This window comes from Doryrhamphus excisus, chromosome 2, assembly GCF_030265055.1.
Source record: "Doryrhamphus excisus isolate RoL2022-K1 chromosome 2, RoL_Dexc_1.0, whole genome shotgun sequence".
Lineage (NCBI taxonomy): Eukaryota > Metazoa > Chordata > Actinopteri > Syngnathiformes > Syngnathidae > Doryrhamphus > Doryrhamphus excisus.
Window position 1 is genome coordinate 18,101,557 of NC_080467.1, and position 23,523 is coordinate 18,125,079.

The window sequence follows — 23,523 nt, forward strand, 5'->3', positions numbered from 1 at the left end:
GCTGCCCTGTATATCAATCAAGTGACGGCATTGATGCGAGGATGATATTTTTTTAATGTCACGCCGCGATCGACCAGCGATCGACCAGTACCACCTCCGCGATTGACCGGTAGATCGCGATCGACTTAATGAGCACCCCTGTTGTAGCATGTGTTTCCTCCCGGGTGTAGGTGCAGCCACTTTACCTTAGTGGTCAGTTGGGTTTATAAGCAACATTCTTTGTGCCGATGTCATTTCTTTTGCACTTCTCGAGTATTCTTGCCCGATGTTCCTTATTCATATTAAATTGTGAGGTTTTACACAGCAAAGAACCAAAGCTTGCTACTGTCCACTGCAGTATTTTGACCTTTGGAATGAGGAACCGATGGCATAAACAAAGTGGTAGAAAACAGGAAAAAGTCGTTGAAAGAATGGTAAACCCATCATGAGAATCAGTGATACAGAAGTGAATGTGCAGACAGAGATATGAGGGGGAGGATAAACGTGTGACGAGGGAAGCGAATTTTTAAAAAAACAGTTTAAATCAGGGACGGAGAGGAGACAAAACGGCCAAAGACCAAACTATAAACAGTTTACTCTTAACATCCTAATTCCCAGCCCCCTCACTCAAACTCACACACAACCAAGTGGGACACATGTGTGCAATGAAACATCACAGAGATATGTTATTTATTCCCCCTAAAATGATTCATACAGCATTCTAGTCTATTGCATGTGTACCATCTTGTGGTAGGAACGCAACCCTGCGACATGCACTTGCACTCAACATTTGTTAAGCCATGATTGTAAAATAGTTAGTGTGCAAAATGCATGAGCTTGCGGTAGTTTGCACAAAACAAACACTTTTTGCACAATAGGGTGCATTTTCCTGCAAATGCGCAAATAATGCGCATCACTGCCACAAAGATTGGTGTCACATAGAAGTAGAAGAGACTAAAATTCACCACAGAATTCACCCCCTTACTTGTCAGTTCCTGATACTGTAATGATACAGCTGCTACTTCAGGCAGAGATCCAAACCCTTGACATTTTTAATAATGTTTTAAATGTATTAAATTATTTAATTCAAATAAATTAAGTTTCTCCTGTGATTGTATTTTAAAATATCTACTATATCTACCTAAATTCAGTTTGAAGACTCAGAATCAGCACACAGCTCAGTCCCAAAATGATGCTGACACAGTTTTTGACTAAAGAGGTTTTTGCACACGTGTCATTTGCTGTGGCCATGTCTGTGGATTTGGATCTTTCTACTGCTTGACCACGCTGACCACCAAAGCCACACCAGACGCTTAGGTGGGGCTTCTGCTTTCCGTTTGCTGTCTGAGGGGCAGCCAAGTGTAAAGCATGGCAGGCAGGGCTGGTGAAATGAAGGCAGGGTGATTACAATTTCATCCCACGCACACATTTAGGATCGCGGGTGGTGCTGGAGCCTATCCCAGTGTCTTCGGGTGAGGGGCAGGGTACACCCTGGACTGGTCGCCAGCCAATCACAGGGCACATATAGACAAACAACCATTCACACTCACATACCTATGGACAATTTGGAGTCGTTTTTGGAAAGTGGGAGGAAACCTGGGAGAAGAGATGGCCGTTGGTGGGATTGAACTCAGGTCTCCTAGCTGTGAGGCCTGCATGCTAACGACTCGTCCGCCATGCAGCCCATACGCACACATGAAAAGAGCAAATTCAAATGCATAGTCAACTATAAATAGTGTTTATTTTCAACTTTATATAGGCTCCACAATGAACAATAGGTAAAAAAGAAATTGACAAAATATAACACTTCGGAAATTCAGAAACAATACAAAGGCCAGAAAAAACTGAATCCTTACCACACAAAACTGTTTTGAACAATGATGAATAAAATTCTAAAGAATGATACAAGAGGCACATTATTATTATTATTATAATTATTATTGCATTTGTGAAACAACCAAAAATCCGGATTGGGCATCATACCCTGCAGTGTGAATGTAGCCTATGACTATTGCTGGGTTTCACATGACGTCACAGACAGTTGTTGTTGTCACCAGATCAACTTCCTGGCAAAAACAGCCAGGTGTTCCTCTTGGAACCTGTGTGGTGTGGCAGATCCGGGGCTTCAGGCTGCCTGGAATCAGTGCATGAAATCACCCTATCCAATCACGGGGCACCATCACCCTACAAGCTTATGGGCTTAGCTATATGGAGCTCACACTTGGTTCATGCAACACACCATGCACACTCACACAACAATTATATATTCCCTTTTGAATCTGTAAAGAATTGTACAAACATACTGCGTGTGTATGTGCTCATAGTCTTTGTTTGAAAGACTGGAAGTGCATATACTGCACCGGGTCATGTGGTTGAAACCCAGCAATAGGACGACAAAACGAAGAAAAATGCCCCAAAATGGAATTATAGTCACGTTAAAACAACAAAATGGGTTAAAGTGAATATGTGCCAAATAGAAGTGTCTAAAGCTAGTGCTCACAGTCACTGTGTTGTTGGTTGTTTGGTTGAATCGGCATTGGAGCATCTCATTGGAAACTCTAAATTGTCCATATGTGTGAAAGTAAGTGTGAATGGTTGATGATTCATTGCTGGTGACCAGTCCTGCCTCTCGCCCGATGTCAGAGGGGATGGATGGCAGCCATGTCAGAACATTTAGACTTGCTTTCTCCTCAAAGCGCACCTACTTATGTGCAGGTTTTATCCACCTCTGATGTATGCTGAGGCTCAGTATCTTGCTCGCAGATAAGGTTCCATATTAACAGTCAGCCTCAATATCAGCATTTGTGTTCATCGTGTTTTGATGCATCCGTTCCAGAATTCGATGTATACTGCTGAAGCTCGGCCGATCCGATGGGTGTGTGCTCCAACAAAGCCTCATGAGATTATAGAGCTCCAAAGGGCAGTTCTCCGGACAGGAAAGGATATGACCGTCCCTCACATAGTAGATGACTTCCTCATGACCCATACCGTAGTACGGCTGCATGCCGTGGGAGAAGATCTCCCATAACACCACGCCATACGCCCAAACATCGGATTCAGTGGTGTAGCGGTTATAGAAAATGGACTCCGGCGGCATCCAGCGGATGGGTATGGCATCGTTCTCATTGGCTTTGTAGTAGTCGGCTGAGTATATGTTTCTGGAGAGGCCGAAGTCTGCGATCTTCACCACCATTTCCTCCCCAACCAGGCAGTTTCGCGTCGCAAGGTCTCGGTGGACAAATTTGCGTTCGGATAAGTAGGCCATACCGGCTGCAATCTGCTTGGACACTGACAGCTGCTCTGTGCAAGAGAGAGCTCCTGCTTCCATCTCTGAGGAAAAACTGCGACCAGACAGGCTGGCGCGGCTGAGGGTTCGCACGGATCGTGTTGGAGAGCGACGACGCAGGAACTCATTCAAGTCACCGTGGGCCATGTACTCGAACATCAAGCACATGGGCTTGCCCACTGCGCATACACCTGGAGGATGAAAGCACATAACCGTTTTTAGTCAGCCACCATTTCTCACCACATAGGTTTGCAGGGATAAACAGACGTAAAGACATTAGTGACGTCATTCATCTCAGTGACTCCAGTTATTTTTTTCATCTACACTACATTGTAGAATGAGTTCATTCATGGGGGAAAGGAGTATATAAACATCCAACTGAGACATAAACACAGACAAAGCCATCTGTGATGTGTGCACACTCACAAATAAACTCCAGCACATAGTGGAGCTACAGTTTCACATTAATAGCTCAGTGATGTAACTGTAGCCCAACTCTAAATCAACCTTGTGTTCTTCTGGGCCGCCAGTCTTTGCTCACAGGAAATGTGGACATTTAAAAAGAATTTCTGAAAGCGGTTGAAATCCGGTATGTATATCTAATGTACGAAGGTGACGAGAAGGTGGTCCATCAACAATCTATTGTGGAAACAAAACATGCTACTTTTTGCAAAAATTGCACAACTATCCTTGAGTATGTTAAAGGATCTGCTCCTATGAAAGCGACAACAAAAACTAAGCATTGTTGTTTTAAAATTACTGTTACGGGCTGCACGGCAGGCCAGTGGTTAGCGCGCAGGCCTCACAGCTCGGAGACCTGAGTTCAGTTCCACCCTCGGCCATCTCTGTGTGGAGTTTGCATGTTCTCCCCGTGCATGCGTGGGTTTTCTCCGGGTACTCCGGTTTCCTCCCACATTCCAAAAACATGCTAGGTTAATTGGCGACTCCAAATTGTCCATAGGTATGAATGTGAGTGTGAATGGTTGTTTGTCTATATGTGCCCTGTGATTGGCTGGCAACCAGTCCAGGGTGTACCCCGCCTCTTGCCCTAAGACAGCTGGGATAGGCTCCAGCACCCCCGCGAATGAATGAATGAAGGTTACTGATACATACAGTGTTTATATTCCCCCCCTCATCCTTCTACCATGCGGATCCGTGCTGTTTATTTTCCAGTTTCAGCAGACACACATTCTCTCTTACCTAGGAGTCGAACAATGTTTGTGTGGTCAAATTCGGCCATGAGGGCCGCCTCTCGCTGGAAATCATTCTGCATGTCAGCCGATGCTTCCTCCTTGAGCATCTTGACTGCCACCATTGTGAAAGGATCTATCGGTAGCAAGCCTGGCGCTCTGTAAGACACGTGCCGTATGTTCACCCCAACGTTCAAGCATGGATTTTGCATGCATTCATCTGCATGAAAACCTTTTTTAAAGTATGTATTCATTATGCAGAAAGTGAAGTATGGACACAGTGTCTCTTGAAACCTCATCTGTGAAGACCCCTCTGGTCTATTTGCAGCTCTGTATATGATTTGTGTGCATATGTTGCGCGTATTTGTGCACTATATATCGGGAAATCCATGTATCATGCAGGCATTTGTGTTGAAGCTTGATCTTAATATTGTTTTTTTCCTGCCTGTGTGTGTGATGGAAGAAATGCTCATAACAGAATATGAGGGGGCTTACATCTAGCGGACGATTTTGATTGATAGCGGTTAAAACAAATTAAGTCAAGATTCAAGGTCAGTGAATGCGTTACGTTCCCTGGGGTGTCAATTTCCTGCACCATTCCTGTTTCCAGTTTTGGGATTACCAGAAGGTATGAAAGATATCTGACTACAGACTACTATGTTCAGTCATTGTAATATTTTGACTTTATTTTTGTAAAATTAATAAAAAAAATTCCAAATGGCCCTGGGCTGCATTTTGAACACCACTGGTTCATATTATGTCTAATTCATGTCTTAAATGAGTTATTTACTTTTAATAAATTGGTTAATAGGAATGGAAAGGTGACTATAGGGGTGTTATTTCATGTCTAGACGGCTCTAATTCTCAACAGGTTTTCTATGCTCTAACTACTAAAAAAGGAATACTATTTGGCGAAAAATTCACTTATCACGGCCGGGTTCTGGAACCAATTAACAGTGATAAAAGAAGGATTATTGTACTGATATGACTGAAATGAATATTATTTTAGAAAATGGATGACTGAGGATTGTTTCTTTTGTCAGAGGGAAAAATCTGGCCTGGATTCAGTGTAGGCTGAATGTGACACCTCTCCTAGAGACGTGTGAATGACGCAGCCACTCTCAACGAGTTCCTCCTAGCTGATTCTGTTTTGCCCTCAACAGAACATTTGACAACTGAGACTGACTTGTCCTAATTCGGCACTTGTTTCTTCTTTTTTTTTTGATACATCTTATCTCCTCGAAGGGCGCTGATGGATCTGAAGCCTTGTCAGTTTACAGCTTGACAATAACAACAAGGATTTCCATTACTGCGTACTATTTATGTAGTGCTTTTGTCACTATCGCCCTTGTTTTCATCCATTTATCTCACTTTTATTGTCCAAATCTTACCTTGCTTGGAAAACTCTGCCAAAGGCTCCCTCTCCAATATCGCGAACATATTGGATATTATTCCTGGGATATTCTAGTGCGAGCAGCTTAGAGTTCAGAAGCAAGGGAACCCGTTGGTACATGGGGTTGGGGTGCAGACGGTCCAGCAGGAGCTCTGAAGGAAGAGCAGTCATAGTCGGGGTCTCCATTGCTCTGTATGTAGAAAGGTATTGTTAGGAACGTGACGAAAAACTCAGCATCACATGCGCTTTTACCGCTTGTGTTGTCTCCACTGTTTCCTCTGACGCCGGCATGCGAGGATTATGATGCTGAGGATGGCGGCAGTGGCGAGCAAAGCCAGGACAATAACAATCACAGACATGGAGTACGCTGGAGATGATGCCGTTATGGACGGGAAACGAGGTGGTTGACGAGGGCCTGGCGGTTCTGGCTTAAGCACGGATGCAAAGCCTGCCCAGAGATGAGTAGTCAGCAATTCCTTGCTTCTCATCTTTAATGACGAATCCTGAGAATTTATAGGAATTTACCTGATCCTGTACCTGCCTGCCCACACTGCCGTACAGTGCAGTATTCCCAGCGGATATTGGGATTGGAGGTGTAACACCACGGCTTGTCGCTGATTCCTCCTGGATTCCTGCAGTGATTTTCTGAGTTTTTTAACTCTGGAATGGCATCCACAGACAGGCGGTGCTGATGAGGAACCTATAGGGAAAGGATGCGGTATGCACAATTCATTTAGGACAGGAAAGGATGCACTTGGATATTTTGTAAAGCAACACATGTAGATGTGCTAAAAAGTTAAATAAGTAGTGCTTATATGGTATTGTGATGCCTAATGTAAAAATATACTAACACTTTTTTTGTGGAATATTAGTGAGGACCCTGTGTGGGTTCCCTCGTGACAGTTTGTTTGTGTTCCCTGTCTGGGCTTTAGTTTCCGTTTTTGACACCCTTATTTTGTATGGAACTTCCTACTTTGCCCTGTCTTCCTTCGTTGCCCCAATCATCCACACCTGTCCCTAATTTGTGTTGGTATTTACTCCAGGTGTGTGCTTCTCCCCGTGTGGGATTATTGTCGTTTGTCCGTCTGCTCCCTGAGTTTTCCTTCTGCTGCGTTTCTTGCTAAAAATATATATTTACCTGAGTGAAGCGTGAATAGCCCACCCAAACAATGCACAAATAATGTAAATCAATCACTAGCGTGAGGCTAAGAGCACCCAATAAGCCTGAGGCAAGAGAGTGATGGAATGATACAGCTGCTGCCCTTTGAGGGTGATGGGGGATGAGGGCTACGGTCATCTGTGTGAATGATTGATGTTGTATATGAATAAGCACTGCAGCCATTACAAATATTATGCTTGTTTGGTCTAACACAGAACAATACCTATAAAATATTTGCAGAACTGCACTACGTCAGATTGAGAAGTGTCAGTGATCCCATGTATGCAAGTGGTGCAATCACGCTCAGATGGCCCTCGTGGGGAAGCCTTCAAGTAGACATCATTCAAATCATAGAGTTGTTATGCTTTTGTGAGGCTTTGAAAGCATGAGTGCATGCCACGGATGTAAACGGTATAGTGTATTATCATGACGACAATCCCACTTGGTCTCCATTCATAGACTGGATCATTATAAACTTTCACTGTTGATGATTATGTCATTCCTTAAGGAGTAACTTAAGTAACTTAACTGGAATGGAAATATGATGGCGTCTCAGAGGGTGTATTCACTGCACGTATATGTGTGTACAGTACATGGGATGCACAATAAAATGTGTGGGTTTGCGAGTAAATGAACATCTGTGTTGGTGATTTGTGTGTGAAAGCTAATTGCTTCCAGAGTCAGGATGTGACACAGCAAGCCCCTCCTTCTCTGCTGACCCGGCAAACACACACATACACACAAACCGTGCAGGAGAGCAGTACACGTTCACCCTAATGCAACCTTTTTAGTGAGCAGCCATAAAAACATAAATGGGTTTCAGACCTCTGGGAGTGTTTTAGTGTGTTTGTGTATGACACATTTTTATGTCAATCTCTTCAGAGAAAAAGCCACAAACGTGTGATAGAAAGCATAGAAAGGACTGAAGTAAATTCGGTTGACACACGCAGAGGGGGTACCTGTTGTTTCCACGGCTGACACGGTGTCCCAGACCTTGTCACATTCATGTCACCCTGGTAAAAGCGGCCTCTGTCATTGTAACATGTTGCTGTTGGTACCAAACACAAAGGTTGTGAGATTAATGCTTCATTTTTTTGGAATGATGATCATGCTTAGGGATGGGTATCGACACTCTGAAGCAACGCTGAAGTTACCGTCCCACTCGCCAGGCTTTGATTCGATTTAAGGTGGTATTAACCTAATATGCAGTTCAACTGTTTGTACACTGATTGTTTTAGATAAGACATGACCCACTATGGGGTGTATCAAAAACGGAGACTCTCATGCGCGCGATGGGAGTGCATCTGCTCATTCTCTGGGTATGATGCAATTGAAATCTATTCATCGCGATGCGTTTGTGGGTATCGGTAAAATCCGATTCAAGCGCCGTTTTATTAATGTTCAATGTCACCCCATATGTTGTTCCGTAGGTGCAGTGAATGCACCATGATTATTCCACGTTTTGTATTGAATACAGACGGAAGCCGTGAGGCACATACTACTAGTAAAACGCACGCAAGCAGCAGCGAGGAAATTTCAATTTTTAACCCCCCCCAAAACGTCCGTCTTTTGCAAAGAATGCCGCATTAAGAAGCCGTGCAACGGCAGCACGACAAACCCCCTTAAAAAGGGGACACCACAACACGGAAAAGTCTACCGCCGCCTCCGCGTCTGGTTCCTCCTCAGACACCGGGGAAGAACCAAGCAAATCAGGTCAGAACAAGTGGATCTTCCGCTGCTTTCCAAATTGTCCAGGAGCTATTTGTTCGTCCCTGCAACAAGTGCCCCCCCTAAACGAGTGTTCAGCACAGCAGGTGACATTACAACAGCAGAGCAGTTGGCTTCTTCCTGAATTTGGAAACAATTTTAAAAGGGTATGAGTTGTTTTCCACTTTCTGCTCCTCGCTACTGTATTAGCCTACCTCCTAGTGCATTCATATTAGCAGTATGTTTTGCAGACAGGAATATAAACAAACATTGATTGCACTGTTGAAAGTTTCACTTTAACTTCGCTGTTGCTGTACTGTATTTTTTACAGCAGTAATTATTGTTTAATTGTTTTACTCCACCACTGAGTGTGAGGAAAGTTGTTTTTGAAAAGTTGTTGCTGTTTTAAGATGGCAAAAAAATGTTATCAAGAAGTGGTGCATAGTAAAAAAGACAAACAGCATGTTAGTTGTATTTACTGCCAACAGCCAATTTTTTCCCTTTGCTTATTTGCATCATGTTGAATTGCATCTTGTCGCAAGAAATTGCACTATATCATATCAGATTGCATTGATGTGAACTAATTGATGTGATCATCGTATCGTATTGCATCGTATCGCATCATGAAGAGGGTGAATCATATTGCATCGTGTCGGCAGAAAATTTCATGTATCATTAAAGTATCGTATCGTATCGCTGTATCGAATCTTCCTCAGTGCTGAGATTGACATCTCTAATATATATATATATATATATATATATATATATATATATATATTATAATTACTAGTTGTCTAATTTTATCTGCAAAAGTGTTCTACTATCAGCTGCGTGTTCTCATGTCCCTTTTTTCAGGAGCACTGTAAACATCAGACCACATCAAACTGTCATTTAGTTTGCCCACCCGTGTCCTAGTCTGATTATTACTACAGGTTTTTGGCACCGGTATCAGTAATATTTCAACGATACACAACCCTGACCATGTCAGTGGGTTCATAATTATCACATAATGTCCAGACTCACTTGTCACTTGATCTGTCTTGATATCTGAGATAGAGAAAAGATGGATCATCTTGAATCATACAGCATACAGCATGTGATAAAGAACACATTTGTTTGTGGAAAGTTGACAATCAACTGTACTTGTAAGTCAACAGAACCAGCTACACATGAAACAATGTTTTGGTCAGAACTTACCCACAAAAGGGACGTGAGTGCAAGCTTCAGGGTCTGAATGGAGACTAGGTAAAGTTAGACATTTGGGCAACAGCAAACTGGGAGCATTCGAGTTCTGGACAGAACCGAACAGGCCAGGTTGGACGGGCACGCTGCCTTCCAGTATCAACCACTCTTTATGACAGTACAGCTCCTTCACTGCAAGGCAATGCTCCCTGTGGTAAAGGACAACAAAAGTTCATTATGTATTGCCATTGTCATTCCACTGTATGGCCTAAAGTCCCATCGAGCAAATCCAGGATGGAGCTCTGTTACTGACCACTGAGTAGGATTTCTACTTATGTGTGTTATTTTCTCTTATTATGTCTACCACGTTGGATAATTTGAGTTTAAATGTGACTATAGGGGTGTTATTTGATGTCTAGAGGGCTCTAATGATGATTAAAAGGATGTAAACAGGTTATGTTATACTTAACAGTTTTATTAAATTGTACATTTGTTATTTATGTGATTTTTTATACATTTATTTTATGATTTTTTTAACAGTAGGTTACCTGCAGACAGGTTTGGGTGCAGGTCCCAACCCGGATGGGTTACAGTCAGGGAAGGAGGCATGGCACAAAAGGGAACGTACTGCAGGGCCACACAGCATACCGAGTCCTTCTAACTCGGTCCACCAGCTCTGAACCAGGTACTCTTGCATGTCTTCGGGGTCAGAAACCGAGGTATTGAAGAAAACCAGTGAATCTTCTCGTAAAATAGTGCGGCACACATCTCCGCGATATGCACTGCAGAAGCCTGCAACACCCTTGTAGAGCCTGCTGGGGAATAGGAGGGAAATGTCTGCATCATCTATCTTAAGGTGCAGTCTTTGGTTCAGATTCAGAAAGCTTTGCATTGTGAGTAAAGATTACACAGAAATGTAGTATATTCTCTGTCAGAATGGCTTTGATTTGCATTCATTTTAGATCTGATGACCTTCCAAATGGCCTGCCTGGCCAGTTTTTCCACCGTTTCCTGTCATCCTGTATATACAGTGACTCTTACAAACTCCAGATGTTGCCTCCTGGGGAGGCTGGAGAATTGGTTAAATCATTAAATCAAAACGTCAAGGTAGAAGTAACACGTAAATCTACCAAATCCCACCATGACCGTTATCGCTCTAATTTCTTTCTCATGACTTTCTCTGCGTCGACATCCGGTGTCCAGATGTGGCGAGCAGACCTGGACTTCTCTCATCCTTTGAGACTTCCTACCACAATGCCACTCTCTGGTTCAAAAACTCAGCAGGCAGCAGCACGAAACAGCCAAAAGACCGACCATAGATGCATGTATTCATGCAATGGATGCGACTATTGAGGAGCACACTGCATCAGCTAATAGTCTCACACATTTCTTTTCACCCTCATTTTCCACAGATTCACAGTCCACATGTGGTAACTGTGGTCATGTTGAGGTTTAACAGTTCACATTCAACTCGCACCATATGGTTGACTGCAGGAACGACTCCCTGCATGTCAAACTGCCGGCATCAGTGATTTGGATGGAATTTTTCAGGAATTGTCCGAAATGAGATATGGAAGAACTGATTAATTTTGGGTGAGATCACTGCCTGGATCCGGGAATGTTTTAAAGGATTCTTTTGGCATTTGTGCATAAAACTCCTACACCGTCTTAATTGCATTTGCATTATTTGTTCTAAGAAAAATTGATTAGGGCGAGTGATTAGAACGCAGGCCACACAGCTAGGAGACCCGAGTTAAATTCCACCCTCGGCCATCTCTGTGTGGAGTTTGCATGTTCTCCCCGTGCATGCGGGGGTTTTCTCCAGGTACCCCGGTTTCCTCCCACATTCCAAAAACATGCTAGGTTAAGTAGTGACTCCAAATTGTCCATAGGTATGAATGTGAGTGTGAATGGTTGTTTGTCTATATGTGCCCTGTGATTGGCTGGTGACCAGTTCAGGGTGTACTCCGCCTCTCGCCCCAAGACAGCTGGGATAGGCTCCAGTACCCCGTGATCCTCGTGAGGATAAGCGGTAAAAAATGAATTAATTAATGAAATATCAATTAGGATTTGGTACGACCCAGTTTTCGATGGACCATTTGGCACGGATTCATTCCAAAAACGGAGGTACCAGTGCACAGTTGTTCATCTGGACATGCCCAAGTATCCTTGAGGAATACCCAGCATTTAACCTCTGATAATGGACCTAATCCCCAGAGTAAATTTAGCCACTGTGGACTGTAAGGGATTAACACACAGAAAGAGTTGCAGTCAAGACCTTCCCAATGACTTACCTCCATTCTATGGGGAAGTGACAATATCCAGAAGATGTTGGTTGAAGGAGAACCAGCAGGACGAGGCAGGAGAAGAAAGAGAGCAGAGGCATAGCATTTGGTCTCGCTTGGTAGAGAAAATCAAACATGATGCTCGTCTAACCATCTCCTAGCTCGCTGTGAAGGAACTGAAGTACCAGGAAGTGAATGACCAGTGTGTGTGTGTGTGTGTGTGTGGTCAGTGTGTGTTTTCTTGGTGGTGACTGCGGGGGAGTTGAAAAGAAACAAATGTGGCAGACACAAAAAAAACAGCTGAAGCCACACAAAGCACTGACTGGCAGCTAACATAACATAAGAGTCACAAGTAGGGCACTGTTCTTGTCCGTCCGACCAGAAGTAGAGAATGAATTCCTCACCTTCGACGGTGACTCTTGCGGTGGCTTTGACGGTGTTCGCTCCCGCACTGTGTCTGTTGGAGGCCAAGCACGTGTACAGGGCCGGTTTATTCACCGTCACCTTCAGAACAGACAGAATCACCTCCCCCACTAAGGTCTCATCCACTGAGGCTCCGGAAATCTTTAAGGGGAGATTGAAACACAGTAGCAGATTATTCCTAATTGTGGTAATATCTTAATAATTCAACATCGTTAATCCATCCTGTCATAAAAGGTTGGAAATGCAAAGAATCTCCCAAACGTCCAGTTATTTAATTGGGTGTAAAGTAGGCATGGGGAGATTATTTTTATCATTACAGGTGTTAAGTTGATAAAACGCAAAGTGCATTACTGTAACCCGCTGCGTGAACATTTACAACATGATAAAAATGTATAGTATTCATGACACACTTACCTAGTCTAATCAAATGTGTGCTGTCTTACTCTAATCGAAATGCCATGTGTGTGTGCGTGTCTCGGTATGACAGCGAGATGTGTATGGTATAGTTTATTTGTGTCAGACAAGCTGTTACATTTGCACAAGTCAACATGTCTGAAAAGGGGCCGCACGGTGATGCTCCAAGTGCCGGGAATTTTTCCCCCTGTGCTTTGTTGGCAGCATAGATGTTTATACCTTTCAGCATGTTCCTCCTGGATAGCCTTGTTAAAATAAATGAAATCGGAACGCTGCCAGGAAATATTTTAGTCACCACACACACACACACACACAGCCTATTTACAAGCATTACAGGCATGTAATAATTTACTTACAAGCACCCTATTAAGTACGCAGACATTGTAATGTCAGTGTCTGCCCACGGTGTCTGTTGGTTTGCTGGTAAAAATCATTTTAAGTCACATTTTATAAAGAAACTAAGCATTTCCATACTCACATGAACTATTTCTTCTCTCCATTTCCAAACATACCAAAGCATTGATTTTAGTGGATTCGTTAACAAGATACACATGTAGACTTGTCCCACAGCAAATTATGACGATGTTTTTGTTGTTATTTTACACAAAAACGCCTCGTTCTGTCTCCCCATAGACAGTTGCATGTGTTTTTCAAGCAGTTTACGTTTGCAACAAACCACCCCGGTGACGTTAGACCATAATCATACTGTCATTAGACGTGATGCTTGCATAAATCATCTGAGCATCCAGCTCTCTGACTCCTCAGGAAATCTAAAACAGGTAACAATTCAGATCAAAATTGGGCACGATTATAAAAAGGAATCATTAGCTCTGATGTGTTCTGGCAAAATAAACATATATACGATCTATAGGGATCACAATATACTGTGCAAATCCACCTACCAGTGTGGGAGGTGAGTGGACAGTATCATCTATCATATGTATGGAAATGAATTGGCACTTGGACACCGACGCCTTTTGGTGATTCACAGCGAGCAGAGTGTCACATGCAATTTGGTCAGCCTCCAAAATAAAACGCCCTTGTGCGGTCTTTCATCACAGTACACGAAAAAGTCAAACCACAATGTCAGGGTCCATCAATGATGTATGGTAGGAATGTTCCACCGTGTGTATTGCGTTGGAGATTTACTTAATTACCATTAACAAGTTTAGAACTCAAAATCATCAATATAAAATCCCATTTTAAAAAGCCAGCATTACAATCAGCAGACATTTCACTGCATTCATCTGAATTTCTATCCAGTTCACTCACAGTATTTCCATTTTCCAACCAGGTGATGGTGGGGATCGGATTTCCAGTGGCATTACACTCCAGAGATATTTGGCTGCCGTATGCCACTCTCTTCTCCTTGGGAACTCTGAGGATTCGTGCCGGAGCTGCACATGTCACAGACCACACACAGACGAGTCGAGACACATTTGAGCACAGTTGAAGTACAGTGTTTGCAGCTATTCATCCACTACATGCAGATATGGAAACCTTTAAGACACGCAGGCTGGACTACCTAATTTTTGGCATCCTTGACTACTAGAGACTAAACAGCCCTTCTTCCTTTAGACAAGTTCTATCTGTTATTTGCTGCTAATTACAGCTCTGCTCAGGGACAGTAGAAGAAGATACCCAGCCCTAACATCTGCAACAAATATCTTTGTATGTTCGTATATGCCTCGTACGTCTCCATCTGAGCAACAGTATTTCTAATCTATTGCATTAACCTTGGGTGTTACTTTTAATGTTCCGAAACACTTAAAATCCCATAAAGATAGATATCATACACAATCATGTGGATTAGTTATAGTTAGTTAGTCCATCTGGCTCATAGGCAGAAGATCTGGCTTCCAATCCAACTTCTTTCCCATATTCCCAAAACATGCACGTTAGGTAAATTGCTGGCTTGCACGTGACTAGTCAAGCAAATGGGATTCAAACAACAGAGCGGAAAATGTGTATGCGTGCGCTGTCCTCATGTGTGGAAATCGTTCATTTCGGAAAAAGTTATTACAATGTTCCCAAGATAATACAGTAATAATAATCATAAAAATCAAATGTGAGAGGAATATTATGAGAATTATGAGGGCAAAACACACAATGCCATGAAAAGGAACATGCACTACCATGGAAATAAAGTCATATTTTTGCCCCAAAATAATCACATAACACAATGAGAGTGCTACATGTTCCACACGTTATTGGAAAAGTCAAACAGATTAACGATGGAAAATACTGTTCCCCATCAAACATACTGTACACGCTCTTATTGTTTAAATTACTTTATTCTTGCAAAATTAGCTAATTTATACTGTTGTATTTTTTTTTTTTTTAAATGTTTTCTTGTACTGCTGGCCAATAAAACATCAGCCAGGACCCGGGCCACAGTATGGACACCACTGTGGTGGAACAATGCAATCTGGGTGGACTTGACCGTCCTAAAAGGGCCAGTCTGATGAGTAGTATGTGGTTTAGTTCCACATTGACAGTCCAAAACAGCTTTCTTTTGGGTTTTTTTTTTTGGGGGGGGGGGGTTGCTGATTTTTTGCATTCAGTTTTGGAAGTGGTCATGATTAATCAATCACTTTCACATGCATGACAAAGTTAGCGTATTCATTGTGTTCGTGAACATGGATTTCTAGTTGATGGTTAGCGAAAAAAGGAAAGGGTTAGGATACTTACCCTGTACTTCAATGGTGACGGGCTTAGAAAATGCCAAACCAAAGCTATTTCTGGCCACACAGCGATACTGGCCTGCATCATCCTTCTGAATGTTGTTGATCTTCAGTGCACCGTAGTCAAGAATGTTGACCCGGTCACTGACCTGTGAGAGGTTTGACTGTTTGCTAGGAATCATTTCAAAACAAAAACCAGATCACAGGTTGGGAATCTTCATTTTTACCTTAATAAGCTCATCATCTTTGAGCCAAGTGACTTCTGGTTTAGGATTTCCGAGAGTAACACATGGCAACACTGCTTTGGACTCCACCAGAAGGGTTACATTAGTTGGATGACGCTTGATCTGTGGTTCTGGTACGGAGACAAAGAGTTAAGACAGTGTTGGGGTTATTTACTTCAGTGCTACTTAGTCTTTCATGATCAGGATGAGTTTGGACAGGTTGTACGGGTTTGACACGAAACAGACATACTCATTTTTAACTGCAGCGCTCCACAGCTCTTGGCTGGCTCGCCAATACCGTTACTGGCGAGACAGCAGTACTCTCCATTGTCTGTCTCTCTGACGTGGGGGATGATTAACATCTGTCCCTGCTCTCTCGTCAGGTAGCGATGGTCGTAGTACCTAGTGGGATAGAAACAGACAATCAGCAGCCAAATACACAACTCTCCACAACAACTACTTTAGCAGTCCTTCACTCCTTGATTGAAACTTAACACAACATTGTGCGGTGCCAACACAGAGCATGTGTGGGACAGAAACATTGAAAGCAGGCTGGAAAATGGCCCCCGCCAGAGACACTTAAAGAAGCTATAGAGGCTGACTTACATAATTGGTTGGTTATTCTTGGTCCAGGCGATGTCAGCAGAGGGTCGGGATTCTACCTCACAGATGAAGGTTGCATTGTGATCCAGTAGTACGTCCACTGTCTCCAACAACGTAATAATACGCGGTGCTGGAAAGTACGTTTCCAGAATTATTATACAATAACATGAACACAATAATAATGTTCTCAAGGGTCATTACATCAATAACACATCAATGCTTGTGTGAGTGTGTGAGTGCTGTCTTATTTATGTCTTAAACAGGTGTTATTATATCACCTATACTTGGTAATAGGGGTATAAAGGTGACTATAGGGGTGTTATTTAATGTGTAGAGGGCTCTAATAATACCTCTAATATGTCCTGTGGGAAACACAAGTTACAAAGAGGTGCATCTCAGTAAATGAGAATATGGTCAAAAGTGTTACGCTCCTGGAGGGTCTGGGTCCCGGACCCGGAGACAGGAGACAGGTGAGTAAGTTTTATGGCTTTATTAGGCCCAAAAGGTAGCAACGAAAGGCGATGGTGTCGGAAGGGAGCACCATGGAAAAAACACAAAAGGAGCTGGCTAGAGGCGAGCGCTGCTGAACGCAAAAACAACAAGGTACAAGGAGGAAGAGCAGCGGCATGCGTAGCGTAGCGTTTGCAGTTCAATAATCCGGCACTCCCCAGCTGTCAGCAGTCTGCTTAAGTGCCCGAAGTGTAATCAGCCTCAGGTGCGTTCAGCAGCTCCGCCTCCAGCCAGGAACAGAGGATCTGGACAGAACAGACAGGGAGGAGACTGGGGAACAGAGCAAGGGCACCAGGATATGACAAAAAGTTGTTTTTTGCGCCATATTCTCATTTATTGCGATGCACCTTCATGCAGTAAATATTACATGAGGTGAGATAAATATAGACTAGACAGAAGTAAAGAGAAAGTCCAATGTTTGCAGTGAGGCGGTTGTTTTTATTCTGCAGAATATATATAAAGACATCAAGAACAACACAGTCAGTGATAGCAGATGAATGAAACGTCATCTACGTCTATCTGATTGGAGACATCAGGATTGTATTAAACTTTGGGTGAACCGAGAGGAAGAGGCAAAATAAAAAACCAGAGGGTAGAATTAAAGAAAACAGAAGGCGAAGAGGAAGGAAAAAGGATATATGATTTCTATTGTCTCTTGTGACAAAACAGATTTTCCAATAATATACTCTAGCTATGATGCGTGACTGAAAGAAAGCTACTGGAAATGAAAAGCTAACATCAGGTCAATTTGTGGATTTAAGCATTAAGATGCCATTTTAGCCGAGGTTAAAGTAAGGTGAGCGGTATCGCATCCGTATCTGTTAAGTAGGGTGGGGTGATCGATCCAAACGGCAACAGTATCAATGCCAAGGCTAGTATCAGTTTAATTTTTCCCATAATAAAAAATGTCACTCCAAATGATCCATTCTTAAAAGCCAAAAATGATTAAAAAATTTATTTTTACAATTATAGTTTAACATGCAGTTTGTGTAAGCTGGCTCATTGGATGCTAACAAGGAAGAATGTTAACGGCATTATTAACGGGGGTAGGCGCTAACCATGGCAACATCAGTTTTTCTAGAAAAATATACCTGTATCAGCAATACTGGCCTTGCATTTACACTGAAGCCTTGGTTAGGGCCGTTAATCCCATCCGGAAGGTCCAACTCAAACCAAAACGGACTTTTACCAAGGCAACTTTTTCCATAAAAAATAATGTAAATCCAATTAGTCTCTTCCAGAAACCCCAAAATATATTGTTGATGCAAAAATAATCACAAATCAAATCAACTTTATTTGTAGATCCGTTTTCCTGCAGAGACAAGCAACACAAAGTGCTTTACAGAATTAAAAACCATTACCACAATTAAAAAGAAAAACAATTACAAAGAAAGCCCCTCCCTCCGACCCTACTAGACACACACACACACACACACAATCACAGACAGTAGGGAGACATGGCATGGCACTGAGGATCAAGGAAACGCCACATTTGGGGCCGTCCACACTGGGAGGAGCCGCAGGCCGTGCCATCGGGGTACCAGCACCCGGGCCCCCCGACTCAGACGGACGGACCCCCACATTAAAGGGAGCAACCCCCAGCCGGCGGGGTCGAAGGGACCCAAGGATGGCACCCCCTCAGCAGACTCGACACAGCCCCCAGTGTGGAGGACCCCCCCAAGGAAACACTGGAGGTAAAAGCTAAAGGCTAAGAGCATAAAATAGGACTAAAAAGATAAAAACGTGAGAAAAGTTTTAAATATTAGTAAAAGCCTGATTAAAAAGGTGTGTCTTTAATCTTTTTTTTAAAATATCAACAGTCTCTGCAGTCCTGAGGCTCTCCGGCAGGCTGTTCCACAGGTGGGGGCCATAGTGGCTAAATGCTGCCTCACCGTGGGTTTTTGTTCTGGGTTTTGGTTTTGCTAAAAGGCCAGTGCCGGAGGACCACAGGATCCGTGGGGGTTGATATGGTAAAAGCAGATCAGATAAATAAGAAGGTGCAAGGCCATTAAGACATTTAAAAACCAGTAAGAGAATCGTAAAAAAATCGATCCTGAAGCAGACGGGGAGCCAATGCAGCGACTTTAAAACCGGTGTAATGTGTTCCCGCCCTCTGGTCCTCGTCAGCACGCGTGCGGCTGAGTTCTGTAATAATTGGAACTTTAAAATACTCTTTTTGGGAAGACCAGAGAACAGGGTATTACAGTAATCTAAACGACAGGAAATAAAAGAATGCATTAGCACCTCCGTTCGGGCCTGAGAGAGAAACGGACGGACTTTCTTAAGGTTGTTCTTAAAGTGATGAAAACCTATTTTTGTTATATTTTTGATATGTGGGATGAAGTTTAGCTCAGAGTAAAAAATCACGCCCAAATTTTTTACTGATTCGGCTGGTTTAAGATCCTGTAGTTTTGCTAAAAGTTTCTCTCTCTGGCCTTCAGGACCTAAAACTAAAACCTCAGTTTTGTCCTGGTTTTGTCCGTGACTTGATGTCTACAATGCAGTTAAAAAGGGCATCAAGTGGCCCTGAGTCATCAGGAGACACGGCGATGTATAGCTGTGCATCATCAGCATAACTATGGAAGCTGATGCCGTGCTTCCTGATGACGTCCCCAAGGGGAAGCATGTAAAGATTAAAAAGGAGTGGACCTAAAATTTAGCCTTGGGGAACCCCACATTCAATTTCATGGGTTCCTGAGGAACATGTATCCATACTTACATAAAAGCATCGGTCTGTGAGATAAGAACAAAACCAGTTAAGAACAGTACCGGAGAGGCCGACCAGGTGTCTGAGTCTATTTAATAAAATGTGATTGGCCACTGTATCAAAAGCAGCGCTTAGATCCAGTAGAACCAAGACTGTGAGCTTTTTGTTATCTAAATTTCTCCTGATGTCGTTTAAAATCTTTAAAAGTGCTGTCTCGGTACTGTGGTTCCTCCTAAAGCCAGACTGATGTTTCTCTAAAATGCAATTTCTGTTTAAAAAGTCATTAAGTTGGTAAAAAAAAGTTTTTTCTAAAATTTTACTTAAAAACGGCAAGTTGGATACAGGTCGGTAATTATTAAAACGTTGGGGTCTACATTGCTCTTCTTCAGAAGGGGCTTCACCACTGCCGTTTAAAGGCGGTGGGGAAGACACCCGTCTGAAGAGAGCAATTCATGATGTTTAAAAACTGCTCCTCAAAGAATCCATAAAGTGATTTTAAGAGTGATGTGGGAATTGGATCTAAAAGGCAGGTGACAAATGACAAATGAATGGACAATTTAATATTTAGCATCACTTTTATTAACTCCCTTTGCAACCAGCAACCAGAGAGAGGGTTGGAGTGGAGATTATGTTTGGAGGGCAATACCTTTTTTATTTTTTAGCTGTTACTGCACTCATGTGGCACAATGAATCTGTGCACACAGGTCTGTTAAAGACTTTTCCAACATGCACAAAATTGATTTGGTATGAGTGTGTTTTGGTGGGAGTCAGACCGTCTGGAACAGATTAATAACAGGACCCACGTTCCCACAGTAGCTGTTTGTTTATAGGGCAAATTAATAGCCTTTCAGTTCTGTTTCTTTTTGATCTCTGTGTTCATTTGGCTGCAAACATTGTTCCATATTTTGCTGCTGTCAAGCAGCACGGAGCTTTATTGTTGTTTTCGTGGCAGACAATCAGATGTTAGCCTATGAGTAACTGCTTGTTGATTCCTCGCAAACATGCAAAACAGTTGATTTGCGTCAGGAAATAAAAGTTCAAAGCAACAATAAACTTAGCGCATGTTTGCTCACACTCGTTATGAATTAAACAATGACCCAAGCCAGCTCACTTCAGAGAAACAAGCTTTGTTTGTCTTCCAGCTCAACTGTGGAAAATGAGCCATCTAATATCATTACATTGCCTTTTACAGCGCTATCCAAAGAATATACAACTCAATCTAGTCGCCGAGTATTACACTGAAGCGCAATAATTAATCCACATATGGCAGAATTGCTGCAAATGAAAAACAGAAGTCGTGATTTCATAGTGAAGAAATGCACAACTGTAAGCCTCATAAGCTGGGAATAAAAACGACCAACATCTGGCTCTGCAATGGGAACGACTGTTGGCACTCATTCACTCAGAAGAGTGTTTATTTTCTTTTGGACATTATATTTAGTTTCAATTGGTTTCCAGGCAGGTTTTTATGTCCTTGTGGTATTTTCTTATGTACTTTGCAGACGTTTGATTTGTCTATTTGCCTGGCTCTGTACCTGACTCATTCATTTGTGTCACAGTCTGTGATTAAACAGATTGTTTGCAACCTCGCTTTGTTAGCCTCACTTAGGTCGTCAGTGCAGTATGGCAAAAAAAAAGCCTAAAATACACTTGCATGCTCTGCAAAGCTCTGTTTTATCTTCCCTCAAGCCATAATAACAGTCTACAAAGTTGGGGGGGGGGGGGCTTGCAATCATGAAGTGACTGTTTGAGTGCAGCTGAGAGCTCGACCCGACCAGTGAATAAACGATATCCTTGTCAAGTGTGACAGAATTTACACCTGTTTTCTGAGTCTTTGCATCTGTACTCGTAAAATACAAGCATGCGCAGTGTCGGACACACCGTATGTGCACTTTTAAAGTGAAGAAGAGTGTCTGTGTCACGGGTTCTGAAGGCATCATCAAACCATCCTAATCAAACATTGTAAAAAGTCAGACACTCTCTGCAGACAGTCTCTGACTTTTTACAGTGTTTGATTGATTGATTGAAAATAATACAAACTATGATATGATATTGCAACATTCCCCCGTGACCCTCGTGAGGATAAGCGGTAGAAAATGAATAGAATGAATGAATGATATATATTGTAGTGTCGCTGGGAGTGCTTCCCAGCATGCCTTGCGGCAAACAAGTTAAGTGTTTTTAGAGTTCCTCAAAGTAGAATGTTTACTTACCTGTTATATGTGTTGTCTTTTGTGTTTGTGCCGTAATTGTACTAAGTGTTCTAACTATAAGCAACAAGATGTGCCATAACTTACGCACCACATGTGCAAAAGATACTACTGGTACAATGTAGTATTTCCTTTAACTTTGTGAGTGTTTTGTTACAACAATTGTTACTGGCAAAAGAAATCGAACTTGTAGCAATGTGACCACACTTGATGCAAAAGACACTTTGGAAACATTCTGCATATGGAGGTTCCACTTACCTCTCTGTACCCCATTAGTCAAGGTGACCAAAAGCAACGGACAGAGGATCTTGAAGAGTGAAATGGCTCCTATAATCGTCATCCTGGCTCCAGGAACCCAGGTTTTTATTCTTTCAACTCTTTCAAATGCGGATTATTCTCTCATACCTTCCAACATTTTCACTTGGCCTGTTTCGTCAGAGGGAGCCATGCTCGACAACACTGAGCAACACTAAGCAACACTGAGCAACATTGAGCAACTCACTCTGTGTGTGTGTGTGTGTGTATGTGTGTTTGTGTGTGTGTGCACTTCATGAGTGACAGCGCCAGCTGCCAGCCATCCTCACATGCAGTCACTCGGCACTCATGCAGTGACACTCAAAGCTCCAAATTCTCCAGTGTTGCAGAGTCCGACACTCACACATACATAAGCAAGCGGCAGTCGTAATTTAATAACATGGAATACTATGAAGTATCACAATGTCCTCAAACAAACCACCAACATGGAAAATTAACTGGATTTACTTAATTTCAAGTGTTTCAAAAGTGAAAGTTGCAATAAATACTATAATAATAATATGTTGGAAGGGTGCCTGAACTGTGTGGAGTGAGTGCCACATTGTGAAAACTTTATTTCATAATATGCTAAGAATTTCTACATTTCAACAGGCACTATATAATATTTCTCAAAAGGCCTACTTGTTGTTATTATGCCCACTATATTGTTATTGTGAGTGTAACGGTAACTATAGGGCTCTAATAATGTAAAAAAAATCGGATTTATATTGTTGTAATCAGGTTTTCTATGTTCTAACTAGAACTAGACAAATGCACCCATCGCCAAACATATGATCCATGTATCGCCATATGACACACGTGTTGCCTTTGTGTCCACCTGTTGCTTGCAGCCTGTATGGCTGGATTTATTTTAAGAAAGGAATGGCACTTCATTTGCGTTTTATCCTTCCTGCTTCCGGTGCAGTAGCTATTGTTGTACCTTTGTGAGGGCTTAGCCCAATTCCCAGCCACTGTGCTGTGACACATTAGTGTACCGTGAGGGATCGTCAGGTGTGAAATTATCCAATTTGATTATAAATAATGGATCATTTGTTCATTTATCTATCTTTGTTATTTGTCATTTATCTATCTTTGTCAGTGACGTATAGTGACAGGCAAAAAGTATAAAATTTCACCTGTGTGTCCACCAGCTGTCGTTTATAGTTTTTTTTACATTTTACTTCAATAATTACAGCATTTTGGCACGTTTGGTTGAAATATATGACTTGGTATGATATCCTCTAACAACACTGGTCCTGTTGGTTTAAGACCT

The 23,523-nt window shown here is 42.4% G+C and overlaps 1 protein-coding gene across 1 annotated transcript; it reads right to left on the minus strand.

Moving 5' to 3' along the window:
• Positions 1 to 1,731: 1,731 nt before the first annotated feature.
• On the minus strand, positions 1,732 to 22,395 carry musk (muscle, skeletal, receptor tyrosine kinase). Its single transcript, XM_058064850.1, has 17 exons — positions 22,215 to 22,395; positions 16,533 to 16,659; positions 16,177 to 16,328; positions 15,930 to 16,057; positions 15,710 to 15,851; positions 14,291 to 14,415; positions 12,586 to 12,745; positions 12,191 to 12,197; positions 10,445 to 10,708; positions 9,912 to 10,105; positions 9,738 to 9,761; positions 7,967 to 8,055; positions 6,374 to 6,548; positions 6,101 to 6,296; positions 5,847 to 6,038; positions 4,466 to 4,614; positions 1,732 to 3,456 (listed from the first exon to the last, which is right to left on the minus strand). Exons 1-17 carry the CDS (start codon positions 22,294 to 22,296, stop codon positions 2,756 to 2,758), a joined length of 2,907 nt encoding a protein of 968 aa, XP_057920833.1. The 5' UTR covers positions 22,297 to 22,395; the 3' UTR covers positions 1,732 to 2,755.
• Positions 22,396 to 23,523: the final 1,128 nt, after the last annotated feature.

Excerpts from the sequence above, each read along its gene's own strand:
- musk (XM_058064850.1), bottom strand. The coding sequence starts at position 22,296 with ATGACGATTATAGGAGCCATTTCACTCTTCAAGATCCTCTGTCCGTTG. Across the intron at positions 16,660-22,214 it reads GACTAATGGGGTACAGAGAG|CACCGCGTATTATTACGTTG; the intron begins GTAAGTGGAACC and ends CGTACTTTCCAG. Across the intron at positions 12,746-14,290 it reads GGTTGGAAAATGGAAATACT|ATTTCCGGAGCCTCAGTGGA; the intron begins GTGAGTGAACTG and ends CTCCCCTTAAAG.